This window comes from Microchirus variegatus (assembly GCF_963457635.1).
Source record: "Microchirus variegatus genome assembly, chromosome: 17".
In the NCBI taxonomy this organism is placed as follows: domain Eukaryota; kingdom Metazoa; phylum Chordata; class Actinopteri; order Pleuronectiformes; family Soleidae; genus Microchirus; species Microchirus variegatus.
The window spans coordinates 21,696,525-21,717,703 of NC_139818.1; the positions used below are offsets into that span (position 1 = coordinate 21,696,525).

A 21,179-nucleotide genomic window follows, 5' to 3' on the forward strand; every position below is an offset into this window, starting at 1 on the left:
GGTGTATGCAAAGCAGTGCATATGAATCTCCCGTGAAAGCGGAATCCTGGACTCCTGATGAACATCTAGACACTTAGGAAAGAAAGTTTAATAGCGCACATTACTCTATATCCTTAAGAACTCCGACACTGTGGATATTACACACTTAGCAGACCAATAAAGACAAGTGGCCAAATGGTTTGAAATTGAGTTCATGTTTAATTCCTGCATATTAGTAAAAAAAAAAAAAAAAACACCACTTCAATCATTCAAAATACACAATTTCAACATTGCAGTGTTGCTTTTGTGATGCTGTCAACACCTTTGGTAAACTGCAAAATACTGACATTCACCCACAGGCTCATATTATATAATAATATATTCAAATGGCCTCATGAAATGCTGATTAAGCCTATGAGCCCCTGGGTGAATGTCATATGAGCAGTAATTGAAATATTTCTTATCTAATGGAAAAGAACATGAGAGAAGAGCAAAAAAAATTGTCAGTGCTGAAACCCACATGCTAAAGTGGTTTGTCAGCATTAACCCTTTAAGGCCTGCGCCTATTTTGTCGGCCTCTGCTGGAGAATTGCACACTCATAATGAAATGAGAATATCTGCAACGATTTTCTTTAATTTAAATAAAATAAAATAAAGCCATTTCAGGATGAGTTTCTCTTTGCAATGATGCAGCTGCAGCTCTAAACCTCAATCACATCAAAGTACGACACGTGAACGTCGTCTCTGCAAAGTTTGACTTTGATCAAGTGAAGCAGGACAAAATTAGAGAGGTTTTAGTACAATTGTCACATTTTAGAAACAACATTTTGGCCTGCATCTCAGCGAGGGATGGGTCTTTATGAATGATTGACACCTCCGTGGCTTCCTTACAGCCAATAGAAGGACACTCAAAATTTGGATTGACAGCTTTGTTAGCCAATGAGAAGCAGCAAGAGCGTCAACTACAGCGACACCCGGAATGTTCTGAGTGTAACACCCTGTGTTTTGGTTAGACTGGAAAAAATTACTTTTTACGGATAAACATCAAAGGTAAGATTCATTTTACAGTTGTCATTCGGCGAACCGATTTCTATTGTTTTAAGTGTCGGAGCGTTAGATCCAGAAATGCGGCCAGTGGGTTACTCAGCAGTTCCGTACAAAGTTTGATAACTAAGTACGTAATTTAGTTGCGAAGTCTTTATGTAGACTCTCAGGGTCACCCAATTGGACGAAAAGGCAGCTAGTCACGCTCGCACCCGCGGGCAATGTCCAATGAACCTGCAACCTTCTTGTGGTTAGGCAATAGTGCTAGGCAGTACATAAATAAGTATGAATATGAATATGAATTGAATTATTTTTAATTTGAAGATGTTTGTAAAAGACAACAATGTGAAAAAGGCAAAAATGTAGCACAACATAAGTGTAAAATTGAAAGATAAAATGACAGAATGACATAATTTCATTAATTCATTCATCCTCTACACTTATTTTGTTGTGTGCCATGGGAGCACTGTCGTCGTCACCCATGTTCCCATAGCAACCAGTTTGTCTAGAGGCTGAATACTGGAACATTATTGTTCTTGGATGTCTGCAGCTTGTTGTCTCTGACTGAAATGAGACTCTTCTGCTCTCGCGCTTCGACCCAAGTCATTCATGCGGTAATGGTATGAGGAAGTTTACCGTGACTCATTCTTCATCAGACACTCTACTTCCTCATAGAGGAGGAGTTTGCCTGATCCACCTGTAAACATGCAGGAGACGCACCAAAGAACTACCTGAGGCACTCAAGAAAGTTGGTGTTTACTTTATCACAAGTAAGTGATCATTCTTCATTTCTGTGTACATTTCTGGAACGAATACACTTCAGTGACGTTATATTTGTCTCGCAGAAACTAAGATGGCTGCAGAAAGAGACGCCGGTTACAGTGACTGGATGTCCAAAGTACCAGCTGAACTTCATAACAATCTTCTCTTTGATCTGGCCATACCAGGTATGAAACCGACACACACTGTCTGCAGCTTCTTATATTTGTACTGTTTTCATTAGCGTTACTGCTCAGCAACATAAATTAACTAAATTAACTACGAATCATTTTCACATACACATGAATGGAAAACGGTCAAAAAAAATTAGCACAACCCCAGCCTCACATCGTCGTCGTTCTTTAACACAGAGACGTAGTTGAAACTTTAAACGGGTCACAAGACTTGAGACTTTCTTCACCTAAATCGAGGTTTTGATGCCTATTACGGTTTTTACACAATCGCAGTCTAGGTTTTGTACAATTTTTTGGACCTTTTCAGATTTTATAATGAGTGTGGGTCACTCTAGCTGCAGTCTATGAAAATACACACAATTTCAAACCTACACAGGCAATTTTTTTTTACATAAAAATGTTGCTATGGTTGTTGTCTAACCTTTGTGTTGTTTTCATTCTTATACTACTTGTTTTTTTTTTCTTAAAATCACCTAAAAGCGCAGAGTTCTGACCGTAGAGTTCTGGGCAACCACCTGCAAAAGTCAGTCAAGTGTTTCAGCTCTTTATCAGAAGTAATGCAGCACATCGACACGCTCTCGCTACTGAAACTGTATAACCAGGTAAACTGGTTATGTGGTAAGAATTCTTTATCATGAGAACAGTAGTAGTGGTGGTGGTGCCAATCCCAGCTGACACTGGTGGCGAAATGCGTGGCACACCCTAGTCGCCAGTTCATCACAGGGACACATAGGGACAAAAAACCAAACCTTTCTCTCAAACCTGGGTCTTTCAGTCCAGTTTTAATAACCTTCTGTCTTAGTCATGTACAAATATGTTTTAATGAGTCATATAAACACCCAAGATAATGCATTTTCTGTGTGCGTGGTCATTGTCAGGAAGCCACGACTCGATGAGTTACGACCTGGACACGCAGTCCTCCATCGTGGAGCCCGACGCCCTGAAAGCCTTCAGCAGGATTTCGCATGTACGTAAAATTGTGCACAACTGGGCAGTCACTCAGGTAAGAGTCGTTTACATGACCAGTCAGTGTTGAATCTACTGGAGCCGCAGATCGTGATATACTTACATTAAAAACCGGTCTTGATGCAGGAGGAGCCCATCGCAAAGCAACTGGACGCTGGCGTTCGCTACTTCGATCTGAGGATCGCTCGCAAGCCAGACGACGCTGACCCGACAAGGCTTTACTTTTATCACGGCCTGTACACGCATACGGATGTAGAGGTAAAAAAAAACGTGAAGATACTGGGGTGTAAATCAGCCTTTGTGTGCCTTGTGGCATCTAAAATTTGGGTTAAAACTTACCTGTATTACAAACTGGACGACCTTTACGCCAACAAGTACAGTCAAATCCGTGCCTATCACAAGCACGTTTGAGACTTCGGCCCCCGTCCCAATAATATATCGAGTGCCCTCAACCGTAAATTCCCCTCGTTGAGGGAAGTGGTATTGGGACGCTACTACATGCAAATTAGCGTAGCGAATGTAACGAACGTGCTAACCCCACGTCGCATTTTGACAAGTTTTCTCGGCTATTTGCTGAGTGCTTTTGAGAGAGTATGACGGGCGAACGCTCTCGAAGCACTCGGCAAATAGCCGCTATCTAGCTAGCTAGCTAGTTCGCTAGCTGCTTTCATAAGTAGTCAGTTATTTTCTGACATTAGTGTTCAAAGCTCAAGGAATATGTTGGTTTCGATGTATAGCAAATCAACATATTCCAACACAATTCGACATTGTAACGTGCTTATTTTGCGAAAAAATATATTACATCAAAATATTTCCTCGGCAGATGTGGCCGCCATCTTTGTTGAAAAATATCAGCCAGCTCGCTGAATTCGCAAAGCATCATGGGTAATTTCTTCTTTCACTTTCACGTTTTAAGCCTGCATCAGAGAGCTCACTACATTTTGAGGGTTGATTATAAGGGCAAAATCGCACTTCCCGTTGCCCCCCCCCCCCCCCCCCACACACACGTGAATGCGCAAAATTTGGGGGTTAGGGCAAAAATGTCGGGTTAGGGGAGGTATTGGGACGGGGCCTAAATGTCTCTAAAATACTGGCTGTGGGCCTGGAATTTGAATTTTTTTTCCTGGGTTACAGATATTCTGGGTCTATTTTTGAATAATAACGAGTTCATATTTTGCGTCGGTGTCACAATCGGATGATTTTTGATCAATTTTGGGTTCCGCGATTTCGACTGAAAGAGCTAAAACGGCAGCCCAACAGGAGTGAAATGTTGTTTTGAGCCTTACAGTGGTTTTAAATATACAGATTTGTCTCGATGCTAAGCCCTGCGAGTTCCAAATTGCAAAAAAATCTAAAAAATCATCCGATCGACGTGATCGTGATACCGTGCCATTTTCCGAAAATAGACCCAGAATGTCTGAAACTCTACGGAGTTCCTCATATCGTCAAATGAAAATGTGCATCATATTTACAACAAAGAAATACAGTTTAGAGGTCTAACTCTGCAACTGTGATCAGACTGTTCTCACAGAGATTAATGACTGGGCGACGAATCACCCCAAAGAGATCCTCATCCTGGCTTTGTCCCACTTCAACGGATTCGACAAAGACGCCGGCGAGCAGCTCCACGTCCACCTCGTCGACTTCATCAAAACCTTGTTTGGAGCCAAACTCGTCACGCGATTGGTAAGGGACGACCGATTTCAGCGCCCGCGAGGAAAACAACTTTCGAGAAAATGACAACGTTAAAAACGTTACCTCAACAGGAGATCCCGACGCTGAAGAGCTGCTGGGACAACGGCAGAAACGTCATCGTCTCCTATGATCACCCGTTAAATCAACAACACCCTGAGCTGTGGTGTAAAATCCCCTATTTCTACGGCAACAGTATGGATCCTGCTCAGGTGGAATCCAAAATGTGTTGCGTTTTGGACAAATCGAGACCTTTCGGTGAGTTCTCTTCGACTTAAGTAAGTGAGAAAAAGTCACTTCAACTTCTACCAAAGTCATTTTCTACTTTTACTCCCCTTTAGGTACTTTATAATAATAATAATAATAATAATAATAATAAGAGAATGATCATCTGCGCCCTCTCATAACCTGCAGGTTTCTTTGTATGCGGCTTGAACCTGACTCTGCCAGAAGATTCAGGAGCGCTCCGCTACATCCTGTGCTCCCGCGGCAACTTTGCCAACGTGGTGGAGAGGAGTCTGCCAGAGATGGTGCAGTGGCTGAAAGAGCGCGGCGGCAGAAGGCCGAACATCGTCGCCTCGGACGTGGTCACCCGGGACGACTTTGTCTCGACGGTCGTCCAACTCAATTGACCTCAAGGGAATTAAGAGACGGGGGATGTATGATCGCAATATGTCATAGACATACGTGTAGTTTATATGCTTCAACTGTAGCTATGTGTAAAAAAAATTGTTTTATTTAAGATGAGATAGTCCTTTACATTGTTACAGCAGCAAAACAATAAAGATAAGGATAATAAATAATAAATAAATAAATGCCTTACCAAAAAAAGTACAAAATAAAAAAATGTTAAAAATAGAATGTATAGTGTACATTATAGACAGTATGGACTTGATATTTACATTATAAACAGAGATTGAGCATGGGATATTATATGTTTATATTGCACTTGTGTAGAAATATTTGATGATTTTTGCACTTTTATTTAGTATTGTGGAAGCCTTATTCCCACTGTTGTAAGAAGTATACAACTCAAGTCAAAATTATGAGATAGCCCACGTTGGACCTCATTATTATGACTTTTTATGCCATTTGTTTGTCATTATCAGAATCACAATCGGAATACTTTTATTATTCCGAAGGAAATTGTTTTCGTTACAGTTGCTCCATATCAGACTCGACAATTAGAGAAAGAGCACACAAGTTAAACATTTTAATGAATTTTTTTTTAATTAAAATGTTTAACTTGTAAAATTTAAAAATGTAAAATTTCAACATTTCAACATTTCAAATTTCTAAATTTCAAAATGTAAAATTTCAAAATGTAAAATTTCAAAATTTCAAAATTTCAAAATTTCAAAATTCAAAATTTCAAAATGTCAAATTTCAAAATTTCAAAATGTCAAATTTCAAAATGTAAAATTTCAAAATGTAAAATTTCAAAATTCAAAATTGTCAAATTTAAAAATTTAAAAATTTAAAATTTCAAAAATAAAAAATTCAAAATTTCAAAATTCAAAATTTCAAAATTCAAAATTCAAAATTTCAAAATTCAAAATTCAAAATTCAAAATTGACATTTTTGGTTTAAAATTTAAATAAAAAAATATTTAATTAAAAAAAATTAAATTAATATGTTTAACATTATCTTATAATTTCAAGATTGTATTGTATTATTACTACAGCTTATTTTTTTTATGATTGTATCTCAGAATTTGGAGTGTGTGTGTCGTTAAAATGACCTTATAATGAATGTTTATTCTACCATTTTCTGCACCTTCTTTCTACTTCCACACTACCTGTTGGCGCGCCATCATGTGCCAATAGGTGGTATTGCACCAAAGTGCGCACTACACGCCAGGAAGTTTTTGGTTGGATTATAAAGTCGCTAACATGAGCTAGCTAATGTAACTCACTCTGTGGGGGGACTATGATGTTAGCGCTGACATGGCGGCGCTCAGCGTCCAGAAGTAGCCGCATCGAGCCCGCACGCTTTTTAGCTGCGGTTGTCTCCGGAGCGGACTGTTCGCGTTTGGACTCGAGGGGCAACAGAAGAAAAAGGTGTTTGGGGCTAATTAAACCACCACCAGGCGACAAACCGCGTCTCCTCCATCCGCAGCCAGCCTGGTCCCTCAGGTAATACCTCCCCTCCTCGGCTACTGTGATGCTAGTAATGCTAAAGCAGGCAGAGCTAAGCTAAGCAGAACTCCATTACTAATAATACACATTATAAAGTCGGTATCGTTAAACTTTAAACTCATTTAGCCAAGACGTATATATCGTAGATTAATTCGGCATATCTCAAGCTTAACATTACTTGTTTGTTACATACATAGGTCATAACAACGTCTCCGTTGGTACTGCTACAGCCGTTGGTTGCTAACGTTAGCGTGGGGAAATCCTCAGGAGGTTATATCTAAACAATCAAACAACCGTATGTTCATCTACTGTAACCGTATAGCCGAATTTTAGAAAACGATGTGATATTTCGAAATCACACGTTGCCATGGTGCATAAGCCTTAAATGTGTACTTAAAAACAAAGTCTCTTAAAGTGTTGTAAAATCTGAAGGGGAGTTCGACATTAAGCTAATTGCTACAGTGCTGCGACAGCAGCTGTGGTAGAGCGCTTCTGAACCAGCAAATGCGCTAATTCTCGATATGACGCTTCTTTTAATAGTGTAATAATAAGTTCCCTTGTCTTCTAGTTGTCAGTAGAAGAGCGTTTTGTGCAGTTAAAGTGATGAATACTGTCAATTTCTGCACCTGTTTCGTTTACACCTGCTAAAAATGTGGGGAAAAACACAGTTCATTGTAATAATTATGTCTAACAATACAACGCAATAACAAATTAATTGTCCTTTTTGGACAAATTATGAAGCAGCTTGCCCAGTTATCACTTTATTAACCCTGTGCAAAGGTCAATATCTTAAAGGTGCCATATGTAAGAATGTGGCCAAAAACGGTTACTACATTCAAATTCAAAATATAACAAGGTCTTTTAGGTTTCGTTTTCTGACGTAACTGGCAACCCGTGGTTGCTCGGCAGCTGAGACTCTACCGACTGCAATGATTGGTAGACGGTGGTAGGTGGCGCCACGTGCCAAAACATGATTTGCAGACTGCAAAAGATTTTTTTTAATGGAAATATTTTGTCTGTACTGTTGTTGTTGGTGAGTTTAGTTTGTTATATGAACATTATTCCTGAGTCTCTGTGACATATTAGGAGGATTTTATGGCCAGTTGCTTTAGATTTATTACATAATGCACCTTTAACTCACTGAATGTCTTTGCTAACACAAAGATCCAAATGAAGTTTGTTTTTGTGTCCAGCTCCTCTCTCTCCATGAGCATGGCATCAGGGGGTGGAGGTCCATCATCCACTCCTCACAGACACACCAACAGGTTAGCCAACGAGAGGTCGCCGTACCTGCTGCAACACGCACACAATCCCGTCGACTGGTGAGTGGTTTTAAAACGATAGGTATGACGGCCGACGGTCGCACAGGCTGATGTGATCTTTGTGTCAGGTATCCGTGGGGACAAGATGCGTTTGACAAAGCCAAGAACGAAGACAAACCTATATTTCTATCAGGTAAGGACGCCGCTGTCAACACTTCCGTTTCAGAAAGTAGCCTCTCCTTGAACCATCTCTCTCTTGTGAATCCACCAGTGGGCTACTCGACGTGCCACTGGTGCCACGTCATGGAGAGGGAGTCCTTCGAGGACGAGGAGATTGGAAAACTCCTCAGCGACAACTTTGTCTGCGTCAAAGTGGACCGAGAGGAGAGACCGGATGTGGACAAGGTCTACATGACCTTTGTGCAGGTGTGTGTTAACGCGGTAACATGACTCTTCTCGTCTCATTTCGTCTCCTGCTCGTTTTCCTTTGGCTGCTAACGTTTCGTTTGTAGGCAACAAGCGGAGGTGGAGGGTGGCCCATGAGCGTGTGGTTGACCCCTGACCTGAAACCTTTCATTGGAGGCACCTACTTTGCTCCTCGAGACCAAAGAGGACGACCTGGACTCAAGACGGTCCTCAACAGAATCACTGAACAGGTAAAAATAACTCTCATCGTTATGTCGTTGTCATTCCCCTTCGTTCTTATATATATCCTTTTCTGTTTGTCAACGGTTTGTCCGCTTTTCATCATCATTGTTCGTCATTTTGTCCTCATCTCCTCTTTGATTCATCTTCAGCCCCATCGTTATGTCATTATCATTCCCCTTCATCCTCTCTGTGTTCCCCATTTAACCTTGTTCAGGTCTGTCTTTCTTCGTCACCTCCTTATCTCGTCATTGTCCCCTCCTCTTGTCTCCTGATTGTCTCCACTACATCCTTACTTCCCCTCTTCCTCCTCCCTCCTCTCTTCCTCCAACCGTCATCTCTTTTCAGTCCTGCCTTAATCGTCTCTTTGTCCCTCTTCAACTCCTCCTGTCCTCGGAAACATTCAGCGCTGCTTCTCAGATCTTAGCTTAGCGACGTGACGCCGCTGCTACTTACATAAATACTGACGTTAATTACTCAGCTTTAGAGTCGCCGCTTACGGGCTTAATGCTGAGTCAGGCTAACCATCTTCTGGCTGTACTTATATTTAATATTTAATGGAGCAAAATGACAGTGATATTGATCTTTTCATCTCATTCCTGGCAAGAAAATAAGCGTGCATACAGCCATAAATGTCAAACTAATTTGGGAGATTGGAGCTGTGTTTACAATATACTTTTTGTAGTTTATTTTTATCTTTCTGCGTCATCTGTATCACTCTTTTGTGTCTCTCAGTGGCGGAATAATCGTCCCGCTTTGGAGTCCAGCGGCGAGAAGATCCTGGACGCTCTAAAGAGAGGCACGGCCATCGCTGCCAATCCTGGAGAGAGTCCGCCACTGGCTTTAGATGTTGCCAACCGCTGCTTTCAACAGTTGGTCCATTCCTACGAGGAGGAGTACGGAGGCTTCAGAGACGCTCCCAAGTTCCCCACGCCAGGTTGACTTTCCCCCCCGAAAACCAACCCGAATGCTCATTTCACCCACTTCCAGTCCTGCTGGAGCTGACTCCCATCGTCTCTCTCTCTCAATCGCTCCACAGTAAACCTGATGTTCCTCATGTCGTACTGGTCCGTGAATCGCTCCACCTCGGAGGGCGTCGAGGCTCTTCAGATGGCCTTGCACACGCTCCGCATGATGGCTCTGGGAGGCATCCATGACCACGTGGCACAGGTCGGTTATTTCAGTTTGTTTCCGTTCACATCTACAAGGAATTTTGAAACAAGTCGGAAGCAGTTAAATGACAAAATATTATTTCTGGGCACAGCAGTTAATGGTGTCAAAGTTGGCGCACATTACGACGCCATATTTATGCGAACCCCGATTGTTAAAATGAGTCCCTAAAGTAGCGCTAACCTTTAAAAACAGAGCTTACGTCGCTAAAGGAGCTATCGTCGTTAAAGTAGCTAACGGCTCTAAAGGAGCTAATGGAGCTAACTGGTGAACGGTGCCTGGACACCGATGCCGCGGCACGTAAACACGATGTCGCTCGCGTCTTTTTCCTGGTCAGTCGCCATGGAAACGCGTCATGTGTTAACGTGCGCTAAAGTTGACTAAAGTTGGCGCAAAAGTTGACGCCGCTAACTGCTGCTAACGCGCACACCACTAAAAAATATACAATTCTAATCGAAATTCTTGACAATACTGATAGTAGTTCTTGAGTCGTAGCCTCAGTTTGTTCATGTAATACTGCAATAAAGCCTTATTTCCATTGTTTATTAATATGTTGATTATTTAATTGATTAATTCATCGGTTGCTTGCTCCAAACAATGTGAATTGTTTGTCCCAAGATAATGAGTTTACTGACACAGAACAGAGAATATTCACATTTAACAGTGTTTTTTTTCTATTTTATTTGTTAAAAACTGTGACTAATTGATTAAACGCACCCCCCTAGTACAGATACAAACATACAGATGACTGAACATCAGATAAACAATAACAAGTGCAACAAATAGAGGTTATTATTATTATTATTATCCATCGTTTCTGTTTTATTGCTCTCTTTACGTCTCTCTCTCTCTCTCTCTCTCTCTCTCTCTCTCTCTCTCAGGGATTTCATCGTTACTCCACAGATTCCTCTTGGCACGTTCCGCACTTTGAAAAAATGCTGTATGACCAAGCTCAGCTGGCCGTCGCCTACATCACTGCCTCCCAGGTCTGTCTGTTTGACTCTGATTATCTCCCACTGTGCGTGTTTTATCCTTCACACCGTTCTCTCTCTCTCTCTCGTTTTATTCAAGTCATTCATCACCACATGACCCAGTCAGCAAAAAGAAAATCAGTGTGTGACTTGGCAAATGCAGTTTATATATATAGTTTGTTAAACACAAAACACAGTCGGGTAATTTGTCGGCCTCTTTGATTTTTATTTCATCAGGTTTCCACTGGTGTTTTTTTTTTTTAGAAGGAGCAAATTGATTCAATCTGATTACAGCAGGTCTTTATTGTACAGTGACGAATTAAAGCTGTAGTAGGCAACATCAACAGGACAAATAGTTGATTCCCGAGTCGATGCATGCTTTCTGTCTTAAGCTCCTCCCACAACTCGAACACCAACGTCATTAGCAATGCTGGAATGAGGCGTGCTAGTGCAGCTCAATTTTGCCAACTCCTCAGTAAGGAGCGTGGCTATTGGCCGTCCGAAAGGTCGCTCAATGAGGTCACTGCCTAATTTGCATAATTGACCACGTATACGCTGTAGGAGCGTCACAATTCCAACTCTACCCCTTTATCTGGGCTTGGGATCGGCGAAAGTGATATCAGTGTCACCAGAAAACGTTGCCAGATTTGTTGCTAGCCGTTTTTTTTCCGAAAAGACTCGCTAGAACGATCTGAATAATCGTTAATTATAGTGACAAAGCTGCTAAGTCGGCAACACTGGTACAGCTACTTAATAGAAAAGAACCAAAGGAGCGCTGTAGCTCACTCAGAGCTGCTCTGTGATTGGTCAAATGTCTCATGATACACAGGTCAGATTTCCCCAGGGCTGAAAATGGAGGTTATAGTAGGTGCGGAAGTCCATTTCGCTCTGAGATGACTGGATTTACATTATGCTAAAGGTTATTATGGAATAAATTATCAACCATGTACTGCATGCATCAGCTTTATTACGCTACAGTGAATGGTATCTTCAGAAAATCCTTAGTTTTTTAATCGATTTCGGAGACAACAAAAGCTAAATGGGACACACAAGTATGACGGTTTAATGAGGGCGGCGTAGATGCTGCCTCGGCATGAACGCAGCAGGTATAAATCACCTGTGGCTCATCTTTTTAAGGTTACGCTACAGTCGAATCACGACTCGTGATGCGTCTTCTGTCTTTCCAGGTGTCGGGCGAGCCGCTCTTTGCAGATGTGGCGAAGGACGTCCTCCTCTACGTCTCCAGAGACCTGAGCCACGAGGTGAATCGTCTGAATACCTTGTAACTACAGCTCTGTGTGTGTTTGTGTGTGTGTGTGTGTGTGTGTGTAAAGGAGATGTAGAACACGAGTGAGCACAAGGTTTAGTGTTGTGTTTGTGTTAATGTCGTGTTTGAGAATACACAAAGTCATTAAAAGTGTACACTTTAAGGCTATTGTCATGCACAGCACACACGTAGCGTGCTGCTATTCACTGATAGGATTTACAGCTAATGTTGTAAAAAAGACACTGTGTGTGTGTTTGTGTGTGTGAGCATGTTGATGCATCCTCGAGGGGGAAGCGCGTTGGACCCCGTTGACAAATAGCCTCTTAAACCCCCTCGCTCCTCTCCGAGGGTCAACCCCTATTTTCCTTTTTGATTAATGAGTCGATTGCAGCGAACGGGGGCGCACACACGATTAAAGCTATGCTCGTTGTAATCATTACACCCCCCCCCCCCCGTGGCCCCCCCTTTCCCAAAAGATTTATTATGTAATTATACGCTAATGAATTAATGCAGCAAAGGTAATTTACTTCCGACTCCAGTGCTTTCTTTCTTTCTTGCCAAGAGCTGCTATCTTCCTTCGTTCATTGAGGATTATCAACCACTTCTCAATGTTATTAAAAATGTTTGGAAATGACAACTCTGTCAACTCTCTCTCTCTCTCCACATATATGTGTATATATGTGTGTATATATATACACATGTGTATATGCGTGTGTATATATATATACACATATTTTTGTGTATATATGTATGTATATATATTTATGTGTATATATGTAAGTGTGTATGTATGTATGAATATATATATACATGTATATGTACATGTGTGTATGTACGTGTGTGTGTATGTACGTGTATATGTACGTGTGTGTGTATGAACGTGTATATGTACATGTGTGTGTATGTACGTGTATATGTACGTGTGTGTATGAACGTGTATATGTACATGTGTGTATGTACGTGTATATGTACGTGTATATATGTATATATGTATATTTATATGTATGTATGTATATGTATATATATGTGTGCGGATATATGTATGTATATGTGTACGTATATATATATATATATATATATGCATGTATATGTGTACGTATATATGTGCGTGTATATATGTACATATATACGTACATATATGCACATATTCACATGCATATATGTGTATATGCATGTGTGTATATATATATATATATATATATATATATATATATATGTATGTGTATATATATATATATGTATATATATGTGTATATATATATATATATATTTATATATTGGGCAGAGCTTCATTAATTGTAGTTGGGAACATTTCTTCCTGTTCCCCCCAATTTTGACTATTTTTTTTGGTCTCCTTTAAGTTGCCACATTTTTGTTGGTAAATGTGAGTAAATTGCTGGAATACAACATATACCCTTTCACTGGAGACGAGGTGGTTTCAAATGTGGACACAAGTTGGGTCTTCTAATGAAGACATCTGGTCTCACGTGTGTGTCTCGCTGCACTGCTGTTGTTTTTGGTCACATTGTCTTGTTTGTTAGCAGCATAGCTGTAAAAGTAAAGGAGAAAACTTTCTGCGGATGTAGGAAAAAATAAATAGTTAGGATTTTTATATTTTACAGAAATTGTTCACGATTGAATTGACACAGGGAAAACTTGGCGAGGGCTCTCTCTCCTCAACAAGGGCTTTACTTCACCTCCAAACATTTCTATTCAAGCATTAAGGACAACCATTCACTCACTTTCTCCGTCTTCTCTCCGAAACAGTCCGGGGGCTTCTACAGCGCCGAGGACGCCGACTCTCTCCCGGCATCTGCTGGACCAAACAAGCGTGAGGGCGCCTTCTGCGTCTGGACGGCTTCTGAAGTCCGGGAACTTTTGCCAGATGTGGTGGAGGGCGCCACTGCAGCCGCCACGCAGGCAGACGTTATCATGCACCACTACGGGGTCAAGGAGCAGGGCAATGTAGCTCCAGAGCAGGTATTGTTTTTTTTTCAATATCACATTGTTTACATGGTCGGGTAAAACAGCTTCTTTCACCTTTTTTTTTTTAATTTAGACAAGCTATTTAGGATGTCAAAGTGTGTCCATTAAGGCATTAACACGACAGCTGTTGCCGTCTTTATGAGGTCATCTCAGCGAGCGCACCTCTTTTTTTTTTCCTCCTGTGCCCGCTCGTTGCCAGGACCCTCACGGGGAGCTGCAAGGCCAGAATGTGCTGATCGTGCGCTACTCCGTGGAGCTAACAGCTGCTCGCTTTGGCGTCGGCGTGGACAAGGCGAACGAGGTCCTGGCCTCGGCGCGGGCCAAACTGGCAGAAGTGAGGACGGGGCGGCCACGCCCACATCTGGACACGAAGATGTTGGCGTCCTGGAACGGTAAATGTTCACTACCGTTACCGTATTTTATTCATCAAAAGACATTGACAAGATTAGAAATAATGATTTTATTTTCAAAATGATAACTGTTTTCAGTTGTGCTAGCATAATTGCACAAGGGTTTTCAATAGTGCTGGGCGTGTTAATGGCGTCAACGCTAACGCATGACGCGTTCCCACGACTGACCGGAAAAAGACGCGCGTGACGTCATGCTTACGTGACTCCCGATTGTTAAAATGAGTCTCTAAAGTAACGCTAACGTTTAAAAACAGAGGCGCACATACGCAGTACACAGGCACCCTGGTTATTTGTAGCGGCTGCTCTTTTCGTTTAATAAACAGACCCCTCCCAGTTTGACTGTAGGCGCGCTAACGGCGCTAAAGGAGCTAATACAGCTTACGGAGCTAACTGGTAAATGGTGTCTGGACTCGGGTGCCGCGGCGCGTGAACATGGCGTCACTCGCGTCTTTTTCCCGGTCATTCGTCATGGAAACGTGTCGTGCGCTAACGGGCCTTAACGGCGTCAACGTTAGCGCACAACACTAACGTGCGTAGTAGTAATTTTCAAGGGTTTTCTAATCATCCAATAGGCTTCTAACGCGATTAGCAAACACAATGTAGCATTAGAACACTGGAAATGGGCCTCTATACACCTGTGTACATATTCCATTAAAAAGCAGACGTTTGTAGCTAAAATAGTCGTTTATCACATTAACAATGTATAGAGTGTATTTATGATTCATTTAATGTTATATTCATTGGAAAAATATGCTTTTCCTTCAAAAATAAGGACATTTCTAAGTGACCCCAAGCTTTTGAACGGTAGCGTATCTTGTCATTATGATGTTGAAACACAACAGTAACGGCGTTCACCGTCTTCCCTTAATATGGTTCCCTTTCACTCTGTTGTTCCTTGGCCACTGGGACTCTGCGTTTGTGGCTTGAAGGAGCTGCGGCAGCCAATGACGTAACCAAAAGAATGATGATTTACCCCAGAATCTCCAGTAATGGAAATGGCAGACGGCGGAACGGTTGAACTGACGACAAAGAAACAGAATATCGTTGACAGATGAACAAAAACGGGCAAACAAATGAGTGCAGCGAGTGCACCGCAGATGAGCTCCAGAACACGGGAAGCTTCAAAAAGCGGCATTGCAATGTGCCTTCGACTGTAGGTCATCGATTTTACAATTGGATTTTTTACAGTTGCTTTTCTGCTTTAGAGACTCTATCCAGGCCGGTGGCGTTTTCTCTCACTGCTTGACTTCAAAGTTTGCCTCCTGCCTGTTGAGCTGGTAATCCAAACCCCCCCCTCCAACCCTACACACACACACACACAGCTTCTGTATCCAGCCAGCAGCAGCTCAACACCGTAACTTGTCAGGAGAATGAACGAAGGATTGATTAAGAAGTGAAATGAAAGCCACTGCTTCAAAAAAAACGGGGATAAAAACAGCCTCGGGTCCGGTCCACACAGGCTTTGGTGTGACAAAATACACAACTCTACCACACACTGAGCATAATAAAAACAAATAAACAATAAAAGCTGTCATAACCCAGTCATTTTTGTGGAAAATGTGGAAGGCGACCTGCGAAAAATTGTCACTCGGCGTTAGGGTGATGCCCATTTGGACGCTCGTCAGCATTGTGTGTGTGTGGTGCATTGTCCTCAGTGTGGTTCTAAACAAGAACAGGAAGGGCACAAACACACACAAACACACACACACACACGATTCCTCTCCCAGGCCCGACGTCTCGAGACGGAGCGTTAGGAGTTAGAGAAGTAATGAGGCTCCGCGATCCCCGAGAACTTTCCAATTAGACGCGAGTCTCTTCTTCTTCTCTCTAATGAAGAAAGGCTTCCATTAATCACCTGTCCTCGGCTGTGCAGCACTCTAAAGACCAGGGCTGTGCCCTCGGCACGCTTTGATATACACGACATGAAAGAAGATTGCCCGGGAAAGAGAGAGGGAATGAGTGGGAACATGGGGAAAGTTCAAAGACTTTAAAGTGGGCAGAAAAGCGAGTTAGGACTTTGGTTTGGTCTCGACAAGCTGAGTAACAGTGATCTCGTACGTAATCACCCGCACTTCAACTTCCAACACCATCTCTCCCCTCCATTAGGCCTGATGCTTTCTGCCTATGCCCGCGTTGGAGCTGTGCTGGGGGACAACGCTCTGCTGCAAAGAGCCGTGCAGGCTGGCAACTTCCTGAGGGAGCACATGTGGGACGCTGAGCAAGAGACCGTCCTCCGATGCTGTTACCGTGGAGACGAGATGGAGGTGCAACAGATGTAAGTGTCCGGTTTAAAAGTCCTACTTTCTTCTGGTTAGTGCGGTTAAATTGCTTTTTTTTTTTTAAGCTCAAACATACTAATTTTGCTGCTTAACTTAAATAATTCAACTATTGTGATACAGATAAATCGTTTTTTTTTAACCCTTAGATGCGCCTTCAAAAAGTTACGTTAACACACCTGGCGCACCAAAATGTGCTCATAAAAGTTCTCATCATACATATGAATGAATTTTTTTAATTTTTAACCCTTAAATTGCCAAGATTTATCCAAATTTACCTTCATTGTATGGACTAAAAAACACAATGAATTTTTTTTTTTTGATTGTTGCAGCCTGGCATAATGTGAAAGATGAGCACTTTATATAAAAAATTTTTTGCAATGTCATATTTCATAAAATACTCACGTTAACACACCTAGAGCACCAAAATGTGCTCATAAAAAAATTAAGCCTTTTAACCCCTTAAATTACCAGGTTTTTGCCATGATTGAATGGGTTTCAATGAGCACATTTTTGTCCCTAGGTGTGTTAATGTGAGTATTTTAGTTAAGGTTGTTTACAACAGTCCTAAAATAAAAAAATATGTGAAAACCTGGCATACATTTTGCAACTATATGCATGAATAAAGGATAAAATATTCTAGAAAGTAAAAGCCCAAAACACAAAAATGTGTGTAGGTGTGTTTCAGGGTTGAATAATTAAAATAATACAATTTAAAACATTAATTCTCCTTTTTGACTTAAAGCACAAAAGGCCCCAACTCTTATGGGTTTAAAAGTTACAGATTATCTTAAAGCTCAGTTTTTAAACATAATACTCTACAGTACATTTAGATGTCCGAGATGTCCGATGTTTATATGCCGACAGGAAATAACGCTAATGGGATAAATGAGGTTACGGCAGGAAGTCGGCCGACACGCTGACTTGTAACCTGGTTACTGCGAAACCACATTTGCATATATTCACACGTCTGTAATCGCATTTCTCTCCTGCCTTGTAGCATATATTTGAAACTGGGTCGCCTCTTTTAGCCTTGTCAAAGTCACTAAGAGAGAACAAGATGTTTGGAGTTACTCGCTGGGTTTGTTTGATTTTAAACCCTTTGCGTAACAGCCCACTGATCAACTGCGGAGACTAAATAATTTAGACGTGCACACTTAATTTGTTTGAGTCTTTGTTGAACTAAAACCGGCCAAGAAATCATCTTTTTTTCCCCCCTCAGCGGGACTGGATCTGTCCTTTCACAAACGTTGTTTACGTTTCTTAACCCGAGCCAACGACGAAAACAATTTCTCCCCAAAAATATTCCTGAATAAACAGGGTTTTTCGTTGTATTCTCATCTCACAATCGCGGGATTAGACTAAAAAACAAGTACTTGTAGCTTCACATACGCAGGTGTCCTGGTTCTGTTGGCCAATCCCCGTGTCCCAGTTACTGTGAATGAACGAGTGTTCAAAATCAGGGCTGAATCAGCAGAAACATAATGCCATCCCAGAGTCCCACATAACATAACACACGATGATGAAATGCATACAGTTTGAACCATGCACACACACGCACACACACACTTGTGCCTAAACGCTCTGGCCTCGTTCCGCAGCTTCTGTCTCATTCATAATTGTCCACATCAGGAGACGCCGTCAGCACACAGAATGCTTACCGAGGCCCCTTTTTGCCCAAGCCTGGTTTAGTTTCCGTACATGGGGCTGAATCACTCCGTCATGCCAAGCACATATTGGCCATTGAGTAATTTAGCGGGAGGGATGGTCTGTGCTGCTGAGACTAACCGGGCTAATTGGCTGTGGAAATGTTGAGGAGACGATGCCGTAAATTGTTAGATTAGCAGCAGTGGGAGGCCTGAGAGTGGAAGGTACTGTTGACCCGATTAATTGGGCCCATATTTGCCAATTATTACAAATTTACCCTTATTCTCAGAACAAATACATGTTGCTAAGTCATTCAAACTTTGTTTTTTCAACCAAAAAGTTGCATTTTTCTCTTAAAATTTTGGTGTTACCTGTATTTCAGATTCAGTTAATACGTTATTTTTCATTGAAATACCAATACTTCTCAAATAACTGGTTACTGAAGTTTTATTGTGTTATTTGTTACCATTGACCCTAAGAATGTATATGTAAAAACTATATAAAAACACACAAAAAGTTCTATTTATATGTTTTAGAAAATAATAATAAAATAATAAACAATGGACTGTTAACTGATAACTGTCTAAAAACCATAAAATAACTTTTTCACCCAGAAGTTACATTTTTTGGGGGTAATTTTTATTGAAAATACTCAGTGCAGACATAACACGTGGATTGGAGAAACCATAATTGTTGTTCAATAACTGATTATTGAAGTTTTATTGTGTTATTTGTTATCATTAACCCTTAAAACACTGAGAATTTTTCCCCTTATGTTAAAACTATACAAACACACCTGAGCAAAACGTGCTCCAGCTTAATATCACATACATAAAAACAAGGTTTTTCAAGGGCTTGAAATTGCAAAAACATTTATTCTGACACTGTAAACTTGGAGTAATATATTATACTAGTGTCTAAAAACCATGAAAACCTTAATTAACTTAAATTTCTTGGTGGATTTTTATGTCAAGGCATGCCATTCCACAAAAATCGGTCACAAAAAGTCCTGTAAAGGACGGTCAAAGGAGAAATTTACCAATAGTTTTCCAGATCCGTGCTTCGTGAGCACTGAGGGTTAAAGAATAATGTTTTATCACATGGAAGAATCTCTACTGGTGACTCATTCTCACTCCATTTATGTTTAGTTGTTCTGTTTTTACAGAGAATATTTGCGCAATGAATTGTACTTTCACCAAATTCTTTGAGTGGGAGTGTTGACAGCAGGTTGTTGTTTTTGTTCTCCCAGTTGTGGCGGCTCATAGATGTCATTATGACTGCATCCTACTTTTATTTGCCTTACTACAGGTCGAATTTTCACTATACAAGTCCACAAATGCAACATTTAAACACCCTAACAGTATGTGGCAGGTGACGGTACAGATGTTGATGCTGAACAGGCTCTTTGTGATGTTTGAAAACAGGAAAAAGGCTTCTCCCAAACCCTTGCCCACCAAACTGGAAGCACAGCATTGTTTACACACGATGTCTTATTTGGTACAACCGTAGGATTTACCATTACTGGAACTAACAAACCACGTCCAAATCATAACAACCTGTTCCAGACCCCAAAAAATGTGACGTGTAAATAACTCTACATCATCATCGAGCGGCAAAACACAGTGGAAACAACTTTCAAAGGAGTAAAATCAGCCATTTATTTGTAGAACTGTCAGCGAATCTCTAAAAAATAAAGCTTTAGTGCATTCCTCAACAATTTCCTACTTTCCTACTGTGCCTGTGTTTCTCAGCACCAGTACGATTTTGTTTTGGTCAAAAAGTATGTATTGAACTAAGTTTTTTTTTTTTTAAAGTTCATTTTATTCTGTATATTTTTGTCATTTTTAGATCCATGTTGTGTCATCTTTAAAAAAAGATCAAAACAAAGGCTTTTATTTTGAAATGGCGTGAAATATTATTATATGAACAGTCGATTTGTTTGACCCCAAAACTTTTTGTCATTTTTCTTTTACTGACCAGACTAGAAGTTCACTGGCCCCGCAGGACATTTTGAGTTTGAGACCCTTGCCTTTAGAGTTTATAAACAAAATATAGAATGCAAAATAGGTAAACCAGACATTATCAATAGATCAGATGGATGGATGTTTGATGAAAGAATCGACATCTAATTTTAAGCGTTTAAATTTTAAGTGTTAGTTCATTAAACTTGACTAAAAGGGTGGAAAAACATAAGAACGTTTATTTCGCGCGCCCCACAAAAATAACCCAATTGTTGGTTCTGACCCATATAAGTGATATTTGGTCCATGTTAGACTGACACATCTGTAGTGTGAACACATTGTCATGAAATATGTGGATTTCCAGACCATTGCAGGCAATTAATTTTCCATGAAATACATGTCGATGTCAGAAAAATCCCTTATTACAAACCAAATAAAGGCAAACACAGCTCCCGTAGGTGACAACATGATGTATACAACATTGTATTTCCCCTCTAACCTTGCCTCAGGTCTTATTTTGCTGCCGTTGAGCGTGAAAATACCTTTTCCCATTACATCATTACATGAGAAACACGCTGCAGATGTGGCACCCGGTGCTATAACAGTACACGTTATTGCACGGAACTTGGCATATTAAATAGTTCTCTCATGTAAAAAGGTCAGTGCAGTTGTAAAAATGATTGCACTCGATGTGTTAATGTGAGCCGTATCATACCAGTCGGTTTTTACTGTATTATTGGGGATCGGGACGGGGGGGGTGGGGGGTGGTGGTGGTAAGTGAAGTAGCTGGTGTACAGAACCATTACGGAGCT

At 41.0% G+C, this 21,179-nt stretch overlaps 2 protein-coding genes across 2 annotated transcripts in view; both read left to right on the forward strand.

Annotated features, from left to right (window-relative positions):
- Positions 1 to 1,876: 1,876 nt before the first annotated feature.
- LOC310939088 (PI-PLC X domain-containing protein 1-like) lies at positions 1,877 to 5,401 on the forward strand (the record flags this gene model as incomplete). Its single annotated transcript, XM_083903755.1, has 6 exons — positions 1,877 to 1,970; positions 2,855 to 2,979; positions 3,069 to 3,200; positions 4,461 to 4,628; positions 4,709 to 4,892; positions 5,049 to 5,401. 6 exons carry the CDS (start codon positions 1,877 to 1,879, stop codon positions 5,264 to 5,266), a joined length of 921 nt encoding a protein of 306 aa, XP_083759881.1. The 3' UTR covers positions 5,267 to 5,401.
- Positions 5,402 to 6,566: 1,165 nt separating this feature from the next.
- Positions 6,567 to 21,179, forward strand: part of spata20 (spermatogenesis associated 20) — a gene marked incomplete at its 5' end in the record, with an annotated part of 46,506 nt that continues 31,893 nt past the window's right edge. The window contains 12 exons of the mRNA XM_083903623.1: positions 6,567 to 6,769; positions 7,966 to 8,094; positions 8,163 to 8,227; positions 8,306 to 8,460; positions 8,547 to 8,690; positions 9,415 to 9,616; positions 9,719 to 9,849; positions 10,731 to 10,835; positions 12,008 to 12,082; positions 13,855 to 14,067; positions 14,273 to 14,465; positions 16,590 to 16,758. Coding sequence (XP_083759749.1) covers positions 6,567 to 6,769; positions 7,966 to 8,094; positions 8,163 to 8,227; positions 8,306 to 8,460; positions 8,547 to 8,690; positions 9,415 to 9,616; positions 9,719 to 9,849; positions 10,731 to 10,835; positions 12,008 to 12,082; positions 13,855 to 14,067; positions 14,273 to 14,465; positions 16,590 to 16,758 — 1,784 coding nt within the window. The remainder of the gene's footprint in view (positions 6,770 to 7,965; positions 8,095 to 8,162; positions 8,228 to 8,305; positions 8,461 to 8,546; positions 8,691 to 9,414; positions 9,617 to 9,718; positions 9,850 to 10,730; positions 10,836 to 12,007; positions 12,083 to 13,854; positions 14,068 to 14,272; positions 14,466 to 16,589; positions 16,759 to 21,179) is intronic.